At 36.6% G+C, this 19808-nt stretch overlaps 1 protein-coding gene across 3 annotated transcripts in view; it reads right to left on the minus strand.

Annotated features, from left to right (window-relative positions):
* LOC138714700 (probable chitinase 2) overlaps positions 1 to 19808 on the minus strand; it is a 66046-nt gene that overhangs the window by 38939 nt on the left and 7299 nt on the right. For all 3 annotated transcript variants that reach the window (XM_069846769.1, XM_069846770.1, XM_069846771.1), the window contains exons 3-6: positions 16106 to 16458; positions 10607 to 10753; positions 6694 to 7008; positions 3163 to 3372 (exon numbers count right to left, since the gene is read on the minus strand). In XM_069846769.1, coding sequence (XP_069702870.1) covers positions 3163 to 3372; positions 6694 to 7008; positions 10607 to 10753; positions 16106 to 16439 — 1006 coding nt within the window. In that variant the 5' untranslated portion in view covers positions 16440 to 16458. The remainder of the gene's footprint in view (positions 1 to 3162; positions 3373 to 6693; positions 7009 to 10606; positions 10754 to 16105; positions 16459 to 19808) is intronic.

Genomic DNA, 19808 nt, shown 5'->3' on the forward strand with positions numbered 1-19808 from the left:
CACAGCCAGCCTGTGTAGTCGTGGATATTATTGCTAATGTTTAGTCTTGTAAAACTCAACCAGGCTAGTAGTATTATTCAAACGATCTCTAGCCCTTAGGCCACATTGAAAATCAATAAGTCCGAGCTGTAAATCGTTAAATGTTATGTTTTATTTAATGACGCTCGCAACTGCTGAGGTTATATGAGCACACTTAAATGCAATCGACCTAGCCTGGAATCGAACCTGCAACCTCGACATAGAAGACCAGCGCTATACCAACTGCGCCAATCAGGCCCACCTGTAACTTATATGGCATTGTTTCAACTGGTGTTGAAGGAATTTATTATGATAACTTTAAACTTCTTTCCAATTAAGACAAGACTTTTAGTAGGTTATTTTACGACGCTTTATCAACAGCTTAGGTTATTTAGCGTCTGAATGAGAAGAAGGTGATAATGCTGAGTCCGGGGTCCAACACCGAAAGTTACTCAGTGTTTACTCATACTGGGTTGAGGGAAAACCCCGGAAAAACCTCAACCAGGTAACTTGTCACGACCGGGAATCGAACCCTGGCCACCTGGTTTCGCGGCTAGACGCGCTAACCGTTACTCCACAGGTGTGGACTTTAAGATAAGATCTTGAAACCTAGAATTACATTCATTTTGAATTTCAATTAATATTTGCACATAATTGTTTAACATGACTTCATCACGAGCAGTTTCTACCATTAGAAAATAAGCCATATTACCTTCCCGAAACTGACTTACGGAAAGTGTAAGTTTACGACTGAAATCTCGTAATTTATTCAACATATCAACACTGAGCTGGCCTTTTCCCTGAAGAGAGATATTTAAATTGTTGAAGATTATTATCTTTAGTATCTTTATGTCTGGACTCATAATGACGCATTATGTTATGTTTCTTTTTACCTTTCTAAATGTTGTGGCAGATAAAGCACTGAGTATTTACTCCAGTAACTATGAAAAAATAAGCATTTTCCCATGCAACAATGAAAGAATTTGGCTGATCACCACTTTTTCGTCTTTTAGATTCCTCCATACCGTACTGTAGTAGTAGGTAAGCAACGTGAAACAGTTACTGAGAATACGCACTGCACTCCACTAGATAGCTGAGTGGTCGTTTCCCTCTCCTCTACCTATAGCAAGTCTGTCATTCTGACTATCTTCCTCTCCGTTTCGGCGAGCGGTAAACACAGCTCTCCCGCTCCGAAGAAGCGCGCACGCTCATCGAGCGCTGTTTGTGCAGGTATGGTGTAGAGACTGGATTAATCTTGCTCAGAATAGGGACCAATGGCACGCTTATGTGAGGGCGGCAATGAACCTCCAGGTTCCTTAAAAGCCAGTAAGTAAGTAAGTAATAATTTTACAGCTGCACTTGTCTAGTTGCATGCAAATGGCTTGATACAAAATTTGCGAAACACACCAATTAACAAATCTACTGCAGATTATGCGAGATTTAAAAAAAAAACTTATAAATATCAACAACATGAGAAAGAAACATGGGATTACAAGAAGAAGATGAATTCAAGTACATTTCTTTTATCCAATCTGTCTTCGGACAGTTGAGTAAACAACAATAACTATTTAATATATTTCAGTAAATGTAACTTCATCGTAGCTCGAATGGTTTTCTCACTGTATGTGTGGGTAAAATGTGCCGGCTCCTCATAAAAGAGGCTGCCTCAGAATATTTTGGAGATTTTTCCATAGCAGCCATTTTCAACCAGTGTGCCAGTGTGCTGCGAGATTTTAAATTACAACTTCATTGTGCCACGTGTTGAAAAAGATTGAAAAACTCTGGACTATACCTTACATCAGTGGCGGCTCCTGCGTATTTCTTAAGAGGAGGAAAGAAGGTAACAGGACGAAATGACACCTTCTTGAATGAAACACACTACAAATTAGCCAACATGCATACATTTATATGTAGTGTTGGGGTTGGCCTTCCCTTCTGTTCAGCAATAATCTGTTCTTGTAAACTGAGTTTCCTAAATTTTCCAAAATAAGTTTCCTAAATTTTCCAAAATATATCATGTTTTCACTTCAATTCATTGTTGAATATTTGCACAAATTAACAATTACAAGGAAATTAACCTCGCAGCATTTTTCAAGCACACTACAGCATCACACGTGTTGAAAGAGACTATAGCTACTAACACGTAATTGGAACAGCGGAAATGGGAATGGGAAATAATCTGAGGAAAGCGAGAACACTGTACCCACCCACGTGGTCTGTGTTGCCAATTGTACATTTTACAAGTTCAGTATCACATGTTTTTTTTAAGAATGTCAGTTCTTGTAAAGTCATACTACTATTACTGTTCAAAGTTGCCGGTGCCCAATTAATTTTTTATGTTAAAAGTAATGCAGTTTGGAGTACTTTCAATTTCAAATATATTTATACAAAACTGAAAACTTGGCTGTTGCCCTGTCTAGTACACAATGAATGGAAGTGAATTTCAGGGGCCAAAAAAATCTTAAAAAGAACGACTTCCTCTTTCTTTTATATAAACACGACTTTAACTTTCAAATATCCTTGAAAGTTTCAAACCATGGATAGTAGCTTATACAAAGTGCAATGAATAATATTTTTGATTTATAATTTTAAAAAAAAGTTTATATGGTGTCTTTCATAGTGTTGCGTTAAAACTGTTTTTATTGTGTCTCCTCCTAGATGTGTTATAGTCTGGTTGAATGCAACATCGTTAGATGGCAGCGGTAGCGAGCTTGCTGCACGACCAGTCGATTTCTATTTCCCGCCCACGCACTGATTCAGAGGAGGATCTCCTTGCTCTCCGTTCATTTACTTGCTTTAAAACTCTGCTTCTTTCTCTGGCCGCTAGTGCGCTGTTGTCTGTGTGTATTAACTGCAGTAAAGGAGGAATGGATTGACTTCCTCCACACAAACAATTCGCATCTTTCTCACAGTTTTCTAGCAGCACATGAGCGTGCATCGTTTAAGACTCGATCAACCGAGGTTTTCTTACAGCTGTGAACTTAAAAATTATCGAATCTTCCTTGAATTTCAAGGCACATATTTCATTTTGTTATTTACTTTCAAAAGAAGAAAATGTGAGGAGGACGTTCCTCTCTTCCCTCCCCCGAGGAACCGCCACTGCCTTACATCAGGTTTACTAATAAGCTTCCAACAATTACCAACCTGAGCCATTATTCTCCCTAAGGTCGTAGGCAGGATCAGCACTGTAGATAGTAGCAGTATTAACATTGAGCTCTGCAAATGCATAAATGAGGTGAGTGCAGAGTTCAGGTTGAATTTCATCCACTGTGAAGTTTCCTCGACCAGTCCTGTACCTGGCCCATTGAGCCACGTAGCAAACTACCACATAGTCCCGCTTATGTGGAGTGTTACCTGCAACACAATTAAGAAAAGGCACTCAAATTCAAGAATTTTCATTTAAGCATGCCTTTAAGTCAGTGATTTCCAACTCGCAAACTTAAGATGTCCTGCCAATAAAGCATATTTCTCAGTACTTCCCATCTTCAGAAACAAGGATATAAACCAGAGGTTAAAGGTAATGCTATATAAAACACTCGTTCAGAGTATAGTGATGTATGGACCCTCTCAAAGAAAGCCGTGGAAGAGATCGATTCTTTTGAAAGGAAAATCCTGAAAAGAATCTACGGACCTGTATGTGTGCAAGGGGAATGGAGAATTTGATATAATAACGAATTATACTCCTTGTATGGAGAGCTACCCTTGTCGCATGTTATTCGGATTAACAGACTCAAATGGGCAGGTCATCTAATTAGGATGGAAGAACATCGAGTCCCAGAAAAGGTATTTTCAGGAGATTTCGGAGGAGGAAGGCTGCTGGTGGGAAGACCACGTAACAGATGGGAAGATGGTGTCTGTCAGGATGCACTACAAATCCTCAAAATCCGGAATTGGAGATTTGCAGCACAGGATCGACAAGTTTGGTGGAGTGCAACTGGGGAGGCCATGACCCAAAAACGGGCCGACACGCCATAGAAGAAAAAGAAGAAGAAGAAACTTAAGATGTCAGAGCATGTTTCCCCTCTCAAAACAGGGACACAGGACATTCAATAAAGCACACACACACATATATGAGGTCAGAAGTTGTTAATTAACCGTTTCATTAACTGAGGACTTGAAAAATTGACTAATTTTTACTATTTTTGACTGTGTTGTACACCTCTGTTAGTAAGAAGCTTGGTTACGTGTTTGCCCGCCAGAAGTCGATCTAATCACAAATGTGTCCACCAGAAAGCGCCATTTCTATTCCATAACTACAGAAACAATTTTCCAACAAGATGGAATTCCTCCCCATTATGCAAGGTATGTTCGAAGTGTTTCCTATCAGGTGGATCGGTCGTGCAGGTTCAATTACTTGGCCACCATGACTTCCAGACTTAACTCTCCTGGATTTATTTCTATGGAGATTTGTTAAGGGTCGTGTGTTTGCAGATAAACTTCGCACCATCCCAAAATTGATGGAAAGGATTGTGCACACGATAGAGATGTTATTCCTGAAATGCTCTGGAGAGTGCACGAGGAGATGGTTCATTGCTTGCATTTGTGCATTTTTCAGGGCGGCAGACATGTTGAGAACTGTGAGCCATAATTAGTGTAAGTGTAAGTTCATTGCAATTTTTCGTAATTTGTAGTTTTTAATACCTACCCTAAGTTTTACATTTCATAGTGATAGTTTCATTCATCTCTACATAGAAAAGTGGAGAATTCTGGTGGGCAAACGCGTAACCAAATCGAGTGTACAACACAGGGAAACAGAATCCGCCGAGTTAGCTCTGTGGTGAGTGTCTGTCTCTAGACTAGCCGGCCCGGGTTCGATTCCCGGCGAGGTCAGAAATTTTTCATATAAAATTTCTACCTCGGGACTAGGAGAGACGGCAGTGCACAACTTCTAATCATCACTAGATTGTGCACCAATATGCCTGGGTTATATCCCAAATCTCTCCGCAGTGCATATGAAGAGAAGGCATATGTCACTGTTGATAGCGATTCATCCATTGGATGGGGACGTTAAGCCTGGAGGCTCCCTTGGTGCTATTCGACAGGAGTAGGCTACGTGGCGGCACAGGGTTTCCCCTTCTCCCTTCCTCATCTTCACCATCATCACTCATTCCAGACACTACACTTACACATACACTGACCTTAGTACATGACATAACTCTCTGCAGATACACATCATGTACAGTGTTACCCGCCGAAGTGGTGTACAACTGTACTAAAAGCCAGGTTATGAACCGACTAAACCGGAAGCAACGTTCTGTTGCTCTCTTTCTGAGCTCTATTGCCACATAGTGGCGCGAGATTCAAAGCATGTTCAGAGTTTGTCACCGATATGTTTAAAATAACTACTGTATATAGTTCTCGATAACACTATCCACAATATTAGTAATTAAAATTACTGTTTTTAAGGAAGCACGAGCTAATGACGCTGGTACGAAATGCGACTCGTAATGCACGTGGTACTGCAAATGAACTGGGAAGTTTGGCTACAATGTCTCCGTGATTCCGTTGCCAGATTTTCGTTAGCAGACGACATTTTCACGTGAGGTCCAATGAAAAGCTCCGTTCTCCTTCCCCCCTCCGCCCTGCCGTACTCAACGTGTCATCACTGCACAGGCTACCCCTCTAACCTGTACTTTCCTCTCGCCCTGCCAACTACTTCCTGTTTAGTCGGTTAATAACCTGGCTTTTAGTATAGAAAAATGGGTCACAATCCTGCCATCTATCCGCAATATGCGGAACCCAAATCACTCAAGTGAAAAAAAACGCACGCACACACACACACCACCCCCCCCCCCAAATATTGTCACGCACTCTTTTTATTATTGGTATCATTATGAAATGGAAATAGAAAGCACCAGCAGGCGTCCGTACTACTAAGAACTGATACATTAATAAATTTTTATGTGCTGATCTGTTGATAAAGTACTGATGAAAAATTTTGAAAATGAACTACAAAAGTCAATTCATCCATTACCTAACCGGAAAGAAATATAATCTCAATATACAGAGTGGAAGTGAAATAATCCTGCAGCTTTTCAGAGCGGATAGCTCATGCTGTATGTAACAAAAAAATGTAACACCACATTGGTGGAAAGTCCATAGTTTTCTAAAAAAAAAATGTTTTTTCCCAAATATTTAACACACTCTTATTCGGTAACTATTGCGAATAGGATAGTGATTTTTATCCATATCGATAGAAAATCTAATAAATAATAATTTATTCCTCTGCAGTAGTTCCATAACGTTGACGGTTTTTGTGTAAATTTAATTTAAAATCTACTAATTTCAAGCCACTGAACTTCGTGAAACAGACTGCAACACTGCAGTCATAGAGAAAGAGAGTCACCTAGTGGAGTCAGTAGTATGAGAGAGTTGTGGCTCAAATGGTAATCGTAACAACTGTCTCCTATAAAAAATAATCTACCACGAACTACAACCTTGGGATACTTACATACAGACAAATATTTTCACGACACATATTATAACAAATGACTTTAATTTCATAATGCTAGCTGAAAGGAATAACAACTTAAAAAAAAAAAAAAAACAATGTCGGTAGTGTTGCTATAGTTCCCATTACACAAAATAACTTTTTAGCCTTCAGTAATACAATCAAATAAAATTTCTCTGTGTTCAGAGTTACCACCACAAGAACAGAATTTAGAGGACGCTTACCTTGTACTCTGAGTGTGAAGTAGCTCCAGGCTTCACCGTGTTCATTGCGAGCTTGCAGTCTATACCGGCCTCTGTCTTTAATAGAAATGTTGTTGATGGTCAATGTCGTTTCGTCCCTTGTTGGACTTATGTACACTTCCCGTTTTGGTGATGGCACAATTCGCCTTTCAATAACGTTGCAATCAGGGTCATACCACACCAGCTCTGTTGGCGATGTTCCTTCAACTTTGACAGCCCACTGAAATGATGGAAGGCCTTCTTTCACGGTTATGTCGTCTTTCTGATAAGAGAATTTTATTTTATTAGGATCCTCTCCTGGAACACAAAACATACAGTAATTAGTAAATTATTTGGTGAATGTTACTTATGTCCCGCCCACTATAGGAGACATAGGCCAGTTTTACACTAATCCTAAACATATTTAGTATAATTGAAAAATGAGTTCTATTCAGTCAATAATTAACATAAAACACAATAAAACATGTTATAATAACATTTACACAGATTTAAAAACAAACGTTTTCGCCAATTTTGATTGGCATCTTCAGGTCGTGTAGGTCGAATGGAACATGTTATAAAAAAGTGAACACTTGGTATATGACATTAAAAACCAAAGTTACAACTGTAATATCACTTAAAAACAGAGAATAGAATATAGCAAAAAGCCTCCACGATGTGTGTAGAATAACTGTGTTGAAAGAGGAGTGTGTGAACCAAGGAAACAGCAAAACTCTTCTGTCATTGCAGATACAGTTTTCAAAATAGATTTGAAGATGCTACGAACAGGTCGGGCGTGTGGCCGTTATGGAGAGCAGGAAAAATCCTGTAAATTGTAAGGATATAATGAAAGAATATTTAGAAGCATTTAAGTATTATTTAAATCTTCTAAAACAGTACTTACAAAAAATGGAAGAACGTCGCCGGCCTCATGGATTTCAAGACGTTCTTCCATTTTTTGTAAGTATTGTTTTAGAAGATTTAAATAATACTTAAATGCTTCTAAATATTCTTTCATTCTATCCTTACAATTTACAGGATTTTTCCTGCTCTCCATAACGGCCACACGACCGACCTGTTCGTAGCATCTTCAAATCTATCTTGAAAACTGTATCTGCAATGACAGAAGAGTTTTGCTGTTTCCTTGGTTCACACACGCCTCTTTCAACACAGTGATTCTACACACATCGTGGAGGCTTTTTGCTATATTCTATTCTCTGTTTTTAAGTGATATTACAGTTGTAACTTTGGTTTTTAACGTCATATACCAAGTGTTCACTTTTTTATAACATGTTCCATTCGACCTACACGACCTGAAGATGCCAATCAAAACTGGCGAAAACGTTTGTTTTTAAATCTGTGTAAATGTTATTATAACATGTTTTATTGTGTTTATGTTAAGTATTGACTGAATAGAACTCATTTTTCAATTAACATTCAACTTAACGGAACCAATATGCCTTTGAAAATATTTAGTATAACTTGTTGCTTGTGGGCCATCCCAAACCCCGACTTCCACCCTTAAGAGTGTCAGTCCTTATATACCCGTCAGTCAAGGCCTTCTGACAAATAAAAGCAATTGACAATAGATATCTCAGTCGTGACAACCTCATAAAATATCCTATCAACTGAATAATCGATCTTGCTACGTACAACATAATTATATTATATTATATTATTATATTATTATCCATTTCAGCGAGTACTGACAACCACTGCAAAATAAGACAATTTGGTCCAGGAGCATTCTCTTTTGGCACAAGGATGATTTATGTAACATGTTTCTAAATTAGTATTTTAAATACCGGTACATTCTTTAATATAATTTGGTCCAGGGAGCATTCTCTTTTGGCACAAGGATGATTTATGTAACATGTTTCTAAATTAGTCTTTTAAATACCGGTACATTCTTTAATATAATTTGGTCCAGGGAGCATTCTCTTTTGGCACAAGGATGATTTATGTAACATGTTTCTAAATTAGTCTTTTAAATACCGGTACATTCTTTAACATAATTTGGTCTAGGGAGCATTCTCTTTTGGCACAAGGATGATTTATGTAACATGTTTCTAAATTAGTATTTTAAATACCGGTACATTCTTTAATATAATTTGGTCCAGGGAGCATTCTCTTTTGGCACAAGGATGATTTATGTAACATGTTTCTAAATTAGTCTTTTAAATACCGGTACATTCTTTAACATAATTTGGTCCAAGGAGCATTCTCTTTTGGCACAAGGATGATTTATGTAACATGTTTCTAAATTAGTCTTTTAAATACCGGTACATTCTTTAATATAATTTGGTCCAGGGAGCATTCTCTTTTGGCACAAGGATGATTTATGTAACATGTTTCTAAATTAGTCTTTTAAATACCGGTACATTCTTTAACATAATTTGGTCCAGGGAGCATTCTCTTTTGGCACAAGGATGATTTATGTAACATGTTTCTAAATTAGTCTTTTAAATACCGGTACATTCTTTAATATAATTTGGTCCAGGGAGCATTCTCTTTTGGCACAAGGATGATTTATGTAACATGTTTCTAAATTAGTCTTTTAAATACCGGTACATTCTTTAATATAATTTGGTCCAGGGAGCATTCTCTTTTGGCACAAGGATGATTTATGTAACATGTTTCTAAATTAGTCTTTTAAATACCGGTACATTCTTTAACATAATTTGGTCCAGGGAGCATTCTCTTTTGGCACAAGGATGATTTATGTAACATGTTTCTAAATTAGTCTTTTAAATACCGGTACATTCTTTAATATAATTTGGTCCAGGGAGCATTCTCTTTTGGCACAAGGATGATTTATGTAACATGTTTCTAAATTAGTCTTTTAAATACCGGTACATTCTTTAACATAATTTGGTCCAGGGAGCATTCTCTTTTGGCACAAGGATGATTTATGTAACATGTTTCTAAATTAGTCTTTTAAATACCGGTACATTCTTTAATATAATTTGGTCCAGGGAGCATTCTCTTTTGGCACAAGGATGATTTATGTAACATGTTTCTAAATTAGTCTTTTAAATACCGGTACATTCTTTAATATAATTTGGTCCAGGGAGCATTCTCTTTTGGCACAAGGATGATTTATGTAACATGTTTCTAAATTAGTCTTTTAATTTCTTGAATGAGGTTGCAATTTTGTGTGTGTTTTTGTTTTCGTATCTTAGTGTGATGTATTTTTTGTGTTCTTGTGTTCTTGTGTTCGTGTTGTATTCTTATGTTTTTTGTGATTATGTTTTGTCTTATGTATTATGTTGTCTATTATGTTAAGGTTGTATCCGTTTTCTTCTGCTATGTATTTGATTGTGTTTAGTTCTTCGTTGTAATCTTGTTGGTTCATTGGTATGTTGAGTAGTCTGTGTACCATTGTTCGGAATGCAGCTTGTTTGTGTTGTGTGGGGTGGTTTGATGTGTTGTGTATGTGTGTTGTTGTTGTGGGTTTTCTGTATACTTTGAATGTGTGTTTGTTGTCTACTTTTGTTATTGCAATGTCTAGAAAATTTATGGATATGGATAGTTTACTACTTAATTACTACTAATTACAACTTAACTAACTTATTATTCCCAGAACATGAATTTTACCAGCACTCGAAAAGTATTGGGAATAAATTTGAGTAAGGAACAAAAAAAATTTCCTTCCCAGGCAGGATTCGAACCACGAAAGTCTTAGTTACCAGGCTATCATGCTCTGGAGTGAACAAGGCTCTGAAATCAGCTACAAGGGTCGGTCCAGTTTCTTTTGCCACTACTGTACATCACTTCACAGCTAGAATATGTTTGTATTAGAATATCCAAAAGGACCAATTCCCTAACCTTACAATAAAAAAATGATTTACAGTTTTATTTGATGAAGAGACCTGAACATGCTTTGGATATATTTTATGTATCACTTGTATCTTACCAGAACCAGATAACGCGACGGCCACTGTAACAATTACGACTACAAGCAGTAGCAATGCAACCACTGCACCACACAAAATACATCGTTTCTTTCCAAAGATTCCTTTTGGGGTTTCCAGTAGCACCTCGGAGCTTTTTCCAAAACAAGCTGAAACAGAAGTAATTTCAACATGTTACATTTGGCGAAATTATTGATCAAAATAATATAATCATGCAGCCAACTGGACAGATGTGAAAAGTTTTCCCTGTCAAAAGTACAGGCAAAAGACATAAAAATCGATATTTGGTGTTCAAGTAGGTACATTATTGGTAATCTTTGAGCTGATAGTTGGAAGATAATATTGCCATAAACTTCTCCACAAGTAGACGTGATACAAACTTTGAAAAATACTGCACTTTTTTTTATAGAAGTGTGACGCAAAACATAGTATTAAATTAATACTATTAATTTATTATTGGGTTGACAATGAAGCTGATCTGATCTATAGATATACAGGGCGCCTCAGTATAACGTGAGTTGCAAGCAAGTTTCCCGGTATTGATTGGTTTCTAGCATATGAAGGTCAAACTACATCATACACATATAGCATGTTCTTTAAGTCATTTAGCTATTGTAACAAGGAGTGTGTGTGTATATTCGAAGTGCAATATTTATTTTAAAAATGTGTAGTATGGCAAAGTTCAGCCTTTTTTTTTTAAACATTACATGTTCCTATATGAAACTTACCGGTAAACAGAATATCTCAGGAGGAATGGAATGGAACTGGAATGGAATTTAAATGAGGGGGGCACTGATGGCCCAGCACTGCGACCTGTTGAGATCTATTGCGCTAACCCTCAATGAATGTAAAATATTTCAGGATAATGTTGTTGTTGTTTTCTAATGCCAGGCATTTGACAATAAAGTATTTTGACCTCTTGCACTCCAATATTTTTCAAAGATATTATCATGACCAGCCACTGAAGCACAGATTTTGAAGTGTTCCGACTCCATTTCTTGGTTTGAGTTGCACAATGGACAGTTAGGGGACTGATATATTCCAATTCGATGCAGGTGTTTGGCCAAACAATCATGGTCTGTTGCCAATCTAAATGCAGCTACAGACAATTTTCGTGGTAAATCGGGAATTAACTGTGGATTTTGATGCAGAGAGTTCCATTTTTTCCCTTGGGATTGTGTTATCAAATTTTGTTTGTTGAAGTCTAAGTATGTAGATTTAATAAATCTCTTCACAGAGTAATACGTAGATTTAGTAACAGGTCTGTAAGTAGCAGTGCTGCCCTTCTTTGCTAGTGCATCCACATTCTCGTTTCCCAGGATTCCACAATGGGATGGTATCCATTGGAATACAATTCTTTTATTGAGTGATATTAATTGAGAGAGCATTTTAGTTATTTCTGCTGTTTGAGATGAAGGTGTGTGTTTAGAGACTATTGATAGAATAGCTGCTTTGGAGTCTGATAACATAACTGCATTTTTAAATTTACTGATGTGGCATAGAAGATTCCTGAGACTTTCACTTATTGCAATGATTTCTCCATCAAGACTTGTTGTTCCATACCGAAGAGATCTATAAAGTGAGAAGAGACAGCACGTAACACCAGCACCGGCACCTTGTTCTCTGGAGATCAAGGATCCGTTGGTGTATAAATGAAGCCAGTTTTGTGGAGGGTATCTAATATTAATTGTCCCTAAAGACAATTGTTTTAGTATTTCAGTGTTTACTTCTGATTTCAGTATTTCTTGTGTTAAATTTAGATTATATTCCATATTTAATAGAGTTAAAGGGTTTGGTTTAATTTGTAGGTTTTCTTTTAAATTCGGGATATTGATTTGCTGTTTTAATTCTTGAACAATGGATATGAAACTTTTTTTAGTTTTCAATCTACAGAGAGGACTGTATGAATGCCAATTGTTTCCTGGTAATCTAATAAGTTTCTCATATTGAATCAGTGCTTTTTCTTCTATTGTCATTTTGATGCTGTTAATATTAGTGAGGAATCTCATAGAATCTATTGGAGTTGTTTTGATTCCACCAGTAATGAGTCTGAGAGCTTGGTTTTGAACATATTCTATTTCGTTCATGAAAGGTGAAGTAATTAAAATTTCTCCGCAGTATGTCAGCAGTGGCTGTATAAACATTTTGTATGTAGTGTTCAAAGTATTCCTAGAGCATCCCCATTTCTTTCCTGCTAGTCTTTTTAGAAGGGAGAATCTTTTATGAGCTTTTTCAGAAATGTATTTCAAATGATTGCTCCATGTTAACTTACTATCGAAAATAACTCCAAGATATTTGGATTCATAAGCCCTAGGAAGGTGTTGGCCATTGTATTGGATATTGAATTCTCTGTCTTTTTTACCAAGTGAAAATATTTGGTAGTTACTTTTGCTTAAATTGAGTGTCATCAAATTTGATGTATTCCATTCATGTAGTTGATTTAGAGCTTTAAGGTAAGCTTTAGGATAATGTAGTTCGGGTTAACCTACATCGATTTAATACACAACAGAGTAGCAAACGACAGTTTCAGCATACATATCAGGAGAAGTAAATAATGACTGTCAATTCTCTTTTTCAAAAAAGTTAGACTCACAAAAGACATTTTTTCTGGGAAAACCTTGGCAGCTACAGGGAAACATTATTTGTCTTTTCTCTTAAGTTATTCATGATTTACAATCAGTATTTTTGGCAAAAATTATGCAGAAATGTGAGAAGATAAAATAAACATGAAGAAACAAATACAGAAGTAGAGAAAATAAAAAAAAAATAATTAGAACACTATCACGAAAAATACCAAGAAGAAAATTCAGGTTAGATGCAATGTGAAAACTACTGACCTCGAAGGCATTACCAGGTGATTATCCAAAATTTATGGAAATCATAAATACACAATAAATGTTAACAGAATTTGGATCACATATGTCATAAAGAGTAATGTATGATTTTATATAAAACTAGCAGCATTTATTTTTGTTTTTGAAAATTTACATCCCCCCTCTTCCTGTATTATAGAGATTGTATTAATTCACAACCAGCTGTTGATTCCAAAGTGCTTAAACATGGTCATCTTCAGTGCCAAAAATAAACCCAAGTTTTAGGAGAAAAATATAAATATAAAATGCATAATTCTGATTGTTCCGATATAAATTGCAATTGTTCAGTTATTACTGAAGTTAATGAGGTTAAATACTTAGATATAATTATTGATAATCATTTAAAATGGAATAATCATATTCATTATATTTGTAATAAATTACGCAAAACATTATGTTACTTTGTTTTTCTAAGAAATATTTTGTCAATTAACTGTTTACGTGTAATTTATTTAGCATTATTTCAATCTATATTTATGTATGATATTATAGGTTAGGGTGGAACTTATAAATCCAACCTTTATCCGTTAATTTTACTACAGAAATAAGTATTAAAAATTTGTTTACAAAAGCAGAAAGATTACCCGACTGAATTGTTGTTTAAACATTTCAAAGTTTTCAACATTAAACAATTTTATTTTATTAAAATATTTTCATAAAAATTTTAACGACTTTGAAAGGTATATACATAAATATAGAACTAAAAATATGAATTCTCTGCGTTTGTCTGAACCAAAATGTAAAACCAATGCAGCTTTTTATCATAGCATGAGTCAAGGTCCCAGATTATTAAATAAATTTTATTCCAATAATATTTCAACCACGAATCCTTTCCAAATTAATAAAATAAAAAATAAAAAAAAATGTATTGGATTTATAGTTTGGGTTTAAACATATTAAACACTATTTATCTGTATTCACTCTCAATTTTAATTTTATTTTTGTCTGTGTTGGAATCCCCTCCTGAGCACGAGTCTTACTCATTCAGGAGTGGGCTAGTTTATCTTTTATTGTATTTATTAATTTCTATTCATTTCAAACTTACTTACTTACTTACAAATGGCTTTTAAGGAACCCGAAGGTTCATTGCCGCCCTCACATAAGCCCGCCATTGGTCCCTATCCTGAGCAAGATTAATCCAGTCTCTATCATCATATCCCACCTCCCTCAAATCCATTTTAATATTATCCTCCCATCTACGTCTCGGCCTCCCCAAAGGTCTTTTTCCCTCCGGTCTCCCAACTAACACTCTATATGTATTTCTGGATTCGCCCATACGTGCTACATGCCCTGCCCATCTCAAACGTCTGGATTTAATGTGCCTAATTATGTCAGGTGAAGAATACAATGCGTGCAGTTCTGCGTTGTGTAACTTTCTCCATTCTCCTGTAACTTCATCCCGCTTAGCCTCAAATATTTTCCTAAGCACCTTATTCTCAAACACCCTGAACCTATGTTCCTCTCTCAGAGTGAGAGTCCAAGTTTCACAACCATACAGAACAACCGGTAATATAACTGTTTTATATATTCTAACTTTCAGATTTTTTGACAGCAGACTAGATGATAAAAGCTTCTCAACCGAATAATAACACGCATTTCCCATATTTATTCTGCGTTTAATTTCCTCCCGAGTGTCATTTATATTTGTTACTGTTGTTCCAAGATATTTGAATTTTTCCACCCCTTCTAAGGATAAATCTCCAATTTTTATATTTCCATTTCGTACAATATTCTGGTCACGAGACATAATCATATACTTTGTCTTTTCGGGATTTACTTCCAAACCGATCACTTTACTTGCTTCCAGTAAAATTTCCGTGTTTTCCCTAATCGTTTGTGGATTTTCTCCTAACATATTCACGTCATCTGCATAGACAAGAAGCTGATGTAACCCGTTCAATTCCAAACCCTGCCTGTTATCCTGAACTTTCCTAATGGCATATTCTAGAGCGAAGTTAAAAAGTAAAGGTGCTAGTGCATCTCCCTACTTTAGCCCGCAGTGAATTGGAAAAGCATCAGATAGAAACTGACCTATACGGACTCTGCTGTATGTTTCACTGAGACACATTTTAATTACTAGCAATAAAAATAAATAAATAGATAAATAAATGCAAATCTAGTCTTTCAGGTGAAGCTCCCTGTAAAGCAGATTTGAATAATTTCAAGGGAAAAATTGTTCCGGGGCCGGGTATCGATCCCGGGACCTCTGGTTGAACGTACCAGCGCTCTACCACTGAGCTACCCGGGAACTCCACCCGACACCGTCTCAACTTTTCCCTTTATATCCACACAACTCGCGTGGGCTGACGAAACGCCAGAGACCCACAACGAGTGCACACAATCTCTGTGTGACTTGGAATTGTGGTTTTCTGTTAACGTACACAGTGACGTATATATTATGCAAATCTAGTCTTTCAGGTGAAGCTCCCTGTAAAGCAGATTTGAATAATTTCAAGGGAAAAATTGTTCCGGGGCTGGGTATCGATCCCGGGTAGCTCAGTGGTAGAGCGCTGGTACGTTCAACCAGAGGTCCCGGGATCGATACCCAGCCCCGGAACAATTTTTCCCTTGAAATTATTCAGATAAATAAATATTTGATGTTCTGACCAATCAAATAATAATCCATACCTTCATTCTGTGGCTTACTCTTCTCTGGCTGCAGTCCAAAATCGCCAAGGTTATGCAGATGTGGGGTATCGTCTGAACTGTTATATGACACTTCATCTTTCCCATTCACTGTTATATACTGTTTCACAGTGACAGGTCCATTGTACTGAAGATTCGGACCAATGTGGATGTTGGAAGAATTCTCCACAAAGACAGGAGGCGTTTGTCCTGCTAGCTGAGATGGAGATGGTCCTGGGATCGTGGCCAGTTCATTGTCAGATTCTGACTCAGATTCAGGTTCCGACTCTGATGACGATCCCTCTACCACTTGAATATCTGGAGCTGTATCCACCATTGCTCCTAGTCACATGCATCTGTGGAGCATAAGTGGCTCTTCTTAGCACCAAAATTCACATCACTTGTTTCTCCAATCAACATTGAGGTTACAAACAGCATGGTTTAGGAAATGGGAGAGCTGTAGAATTATCAAGGCTTGACAAAGTCAGAAATGAATAAATTAAGAAAAAACTACACATCTTGATTACACAACTAAACTAAACACACTAGAACAATATGAAATATACAGATACACAAAAACACACCCCAACGAAATTCTCAACACACAACTTAACTTCAAAACACACACACTCTTCGACTCTACACTATACCACAGGAACACACCCTCACAGGAAACAGAACAAGTGGCGCCAAGACCAACAACGACCAGTTCTGAAGATGATCCATAAATAGGTCGAAACATGTAAACTAGGTACGTTGAAATTTAACACAGGAAAGTCTTACCATACATATTCCGAAAAAAAAAAAAAAAAAAAAACTATAGGGGAAACTGTTAATTAACGAGACAAATGAGAATACTGGTATGTTCATACTACTAAGATTTATTTAAAATCATCCGTCCTCAACTGAGGTTGACCACTGGGATCCGGAATTAGCAAACATAAAAGATAAAGGGAAATGAAACGAGCAAAATAATGATTCGATTTGTACATTAAAACAAAAATTTATGTGAATTTAAATACTTTTATAGTCACAATCATGCCATGGTATGAAAGAAAAATTTCACAACCTCGAGTGGGATTCGAACCTGCGAATTAAGTCCCGCTCGAGGTTGTGAAATTTTTCTTTCATACCATGGCATGATTATGACTATAAAAGTATTTAAATTCATTAATATGTCACATCAACAGATGTACATACGTCATCCAACATCATAAGATGAAGAAAAATTTATGTGTTAACAATGATAGTGTAGAATTTGAAGAGAGACCTTCAAATTATCATCACAATCTTCTGAACCTCATAAAAGGGAATTTTAAAGATTTAAGGATATTATATGTAAATTTTGGTAAACAACCCTTCGCTCCAAATAGTAAGCCTGTAACATCCCAGTTGTAAAGCGAAATGCCATATTTGTCACTGAGGTATGGAAGACAAGGTACATAATTAGCTCGCTTGTCATCTTTTATCTGCAGTGCCTGATTCGCGTCAAACAAATTAAATTTAAGTTACCGGTATATTACTTCTTGTGTAACAAAAAATATTGTATTACTATATTATCATTGAATAATTACCTTCTCTTTTAAAGATTTACTCAGTACAATACGTTCAATTAAATATTATCCCCAACAATTTTTACATTGCTTTATAAAATGCAGATCAGCTTTTCATTCCAGTGATTCTACATCATTTTTAGCAAAATGCTTCAGCACACACAATTTTAGTATATGAACGTTCTGCAAGTCCACAATATCCACATCTGACATTGGTTTTGGTGACATTCTGAACAGCTTTCTTGTTGGCAGCTAGTACACTTGAAATAGAACTTGAGTCACCTTCACCAACCACTTCTGTATTATCTTTCTCACTGCCGGTTAATCAGTTTCCAACAGCACTATAATTCACTTCCACCCAAAATATTAGACCTACTATTATCCACAAAATTTATGTTTATGTTTTGTATCCCTGAATACAACTAAGTAGATTTGAATAAACAACACTAAAGAAAGTACCAATTTAGGCCTACTAAAGCATCCACACTACTGTTGTCACGCCAGGAGAAGGCGGCTGAAGTACTTAGAAGGGGCGGAGGGGAAACAGTCACGCATGCTGTTCACTGCAATATTCCTGTTTCACAAACATCTACTGCACGTGTCTATGAGTCTTTGCGACTCTGTGAAAATAATAGCGGGGTTTTTACTGTAGCGTTTTATTAGTTTCAACAAGACAATTGTTTTCAGTATACCACAAATCTCGTATTGCTTTAGTTATCCTTTGCTTTTCGTGTTAATAGTGTTGATAATAATATAGTTAATAGAATTTATGTTATTGTATACTGTTATTTAGGTTTATAGCAGTTTTTTGTTTATTGTAAATATGTCGACAAAGAGGAAACAAGGATTGACAGTCTATAGCGAAGAAAGGAATATTATTAGAAGTGCAAAATAATTCTGTGATTTAGAAAAAGAACAACAGTGCCTTTGCATTCCTCTTACGAAAACTACAGCAAAGGTAGAAAAGTACTCTAATCTATCCACAAGAACAATACAGCGTATAAGGAATGAAATGAAAGACTGCACAGAAGAAAGTGCGTTGTCGACACCTGAGGGAGAAAAAAATGTAAACATTCAGACTACCGAAACGCAAATGTAGATGACTTCGATGGGAGATTGACAAAAAAGATATAATTGAGAATTTTTATTTGAAAAAGAAAGAGGGCCACCAGCGAAGCTCAGGAGGTAGCGCGTTTGTCTGCTGAGCTGCAGTTGTGCTCGGGAGTGAGTTCGATTCCCGTTTGCGCTGACTACCTGGTTGGGTTTTTTCCGAGGTTTTCCCAAGCGGAAGGCGAATGTCAGGTAATCTATGGCAAATCCTTGGTTTCATTTCGCCAAATACCATCTCGCCATCATCAATTCAATCGACACTGAAGAAGCTAGTAGTTATTACAGTGTCGTTAAATAACAAGTAAAAAAATAGTACCAAGCTGCAACAAACGTCTACCCTTTTACAAGAGAAAATTGATTTGAAATGAAAGACAACATTAAGACGAATACTGAAGAAAAAGGATTTCAGGTGGAAGAAGTGTGCAGCAAAAAAAATTGAGGAAAACACTGTAAATTAGAATACGTGAAGATATCTACAGCAAATAAGAAAGCTTAGGAAAGTGGAAAAACCGATTTTGTATCTGGACGAAATGCGGATAGATAGGCCTACCAATTTAACGTTTCCCAAGTGCTGGCAGGATAAAAATGTTACGGGAGTTTTGACTACCGTAAATGTGTCCAGAACACTCATTGTTGTTCATCAGGATGGGGGCGGTGGGACTAATGGCTTTGTTGAGAGATTCGAATTAATATACACGGCTGGAACATAAACAGACGATTATCGTGGACAGATCATACTCCAGAAATTTTGAAAAATGTGATAATGATAGTCATAGCGACAGCACCGAAGATGCGGAATCTTTTATATCTGACTCCGTTCCCTTGTAGCCAAGTAAGTGGACTGAAGTTTTCAGGTCAGAGTGTAGCATGAAGTTCCCCCGTCCCGCCTATCTACTCCCCGCGCCAACTCGTAGCGCGAAGACAGTACATATTTAGCTCGCTTGTCATCTTTTATCTGCAGTGCCTGATTCGTGTCAAACAAATTAAATTTAAGTTACCGGTATATTACTTCTTGTGTAACAAAAAATATTGTATTACTATAT

The sequence above is a fragment of the Periplaneta americana genome, chromosome 15, assembly GCF_040183065.1.
Source record: "Periplaneta americana isolate PAMFEO1 chromosome 15, P.americana_PAMFEO1_priV1, whole genome shotgun sequence".
Taxonomy (NCBI): domain Eukaryota; kingdom Metazoa; phylum Arthropoda; class Insecta; order Blattodea; family Blattidae; genus Periplaneta; species Periplaneta americana.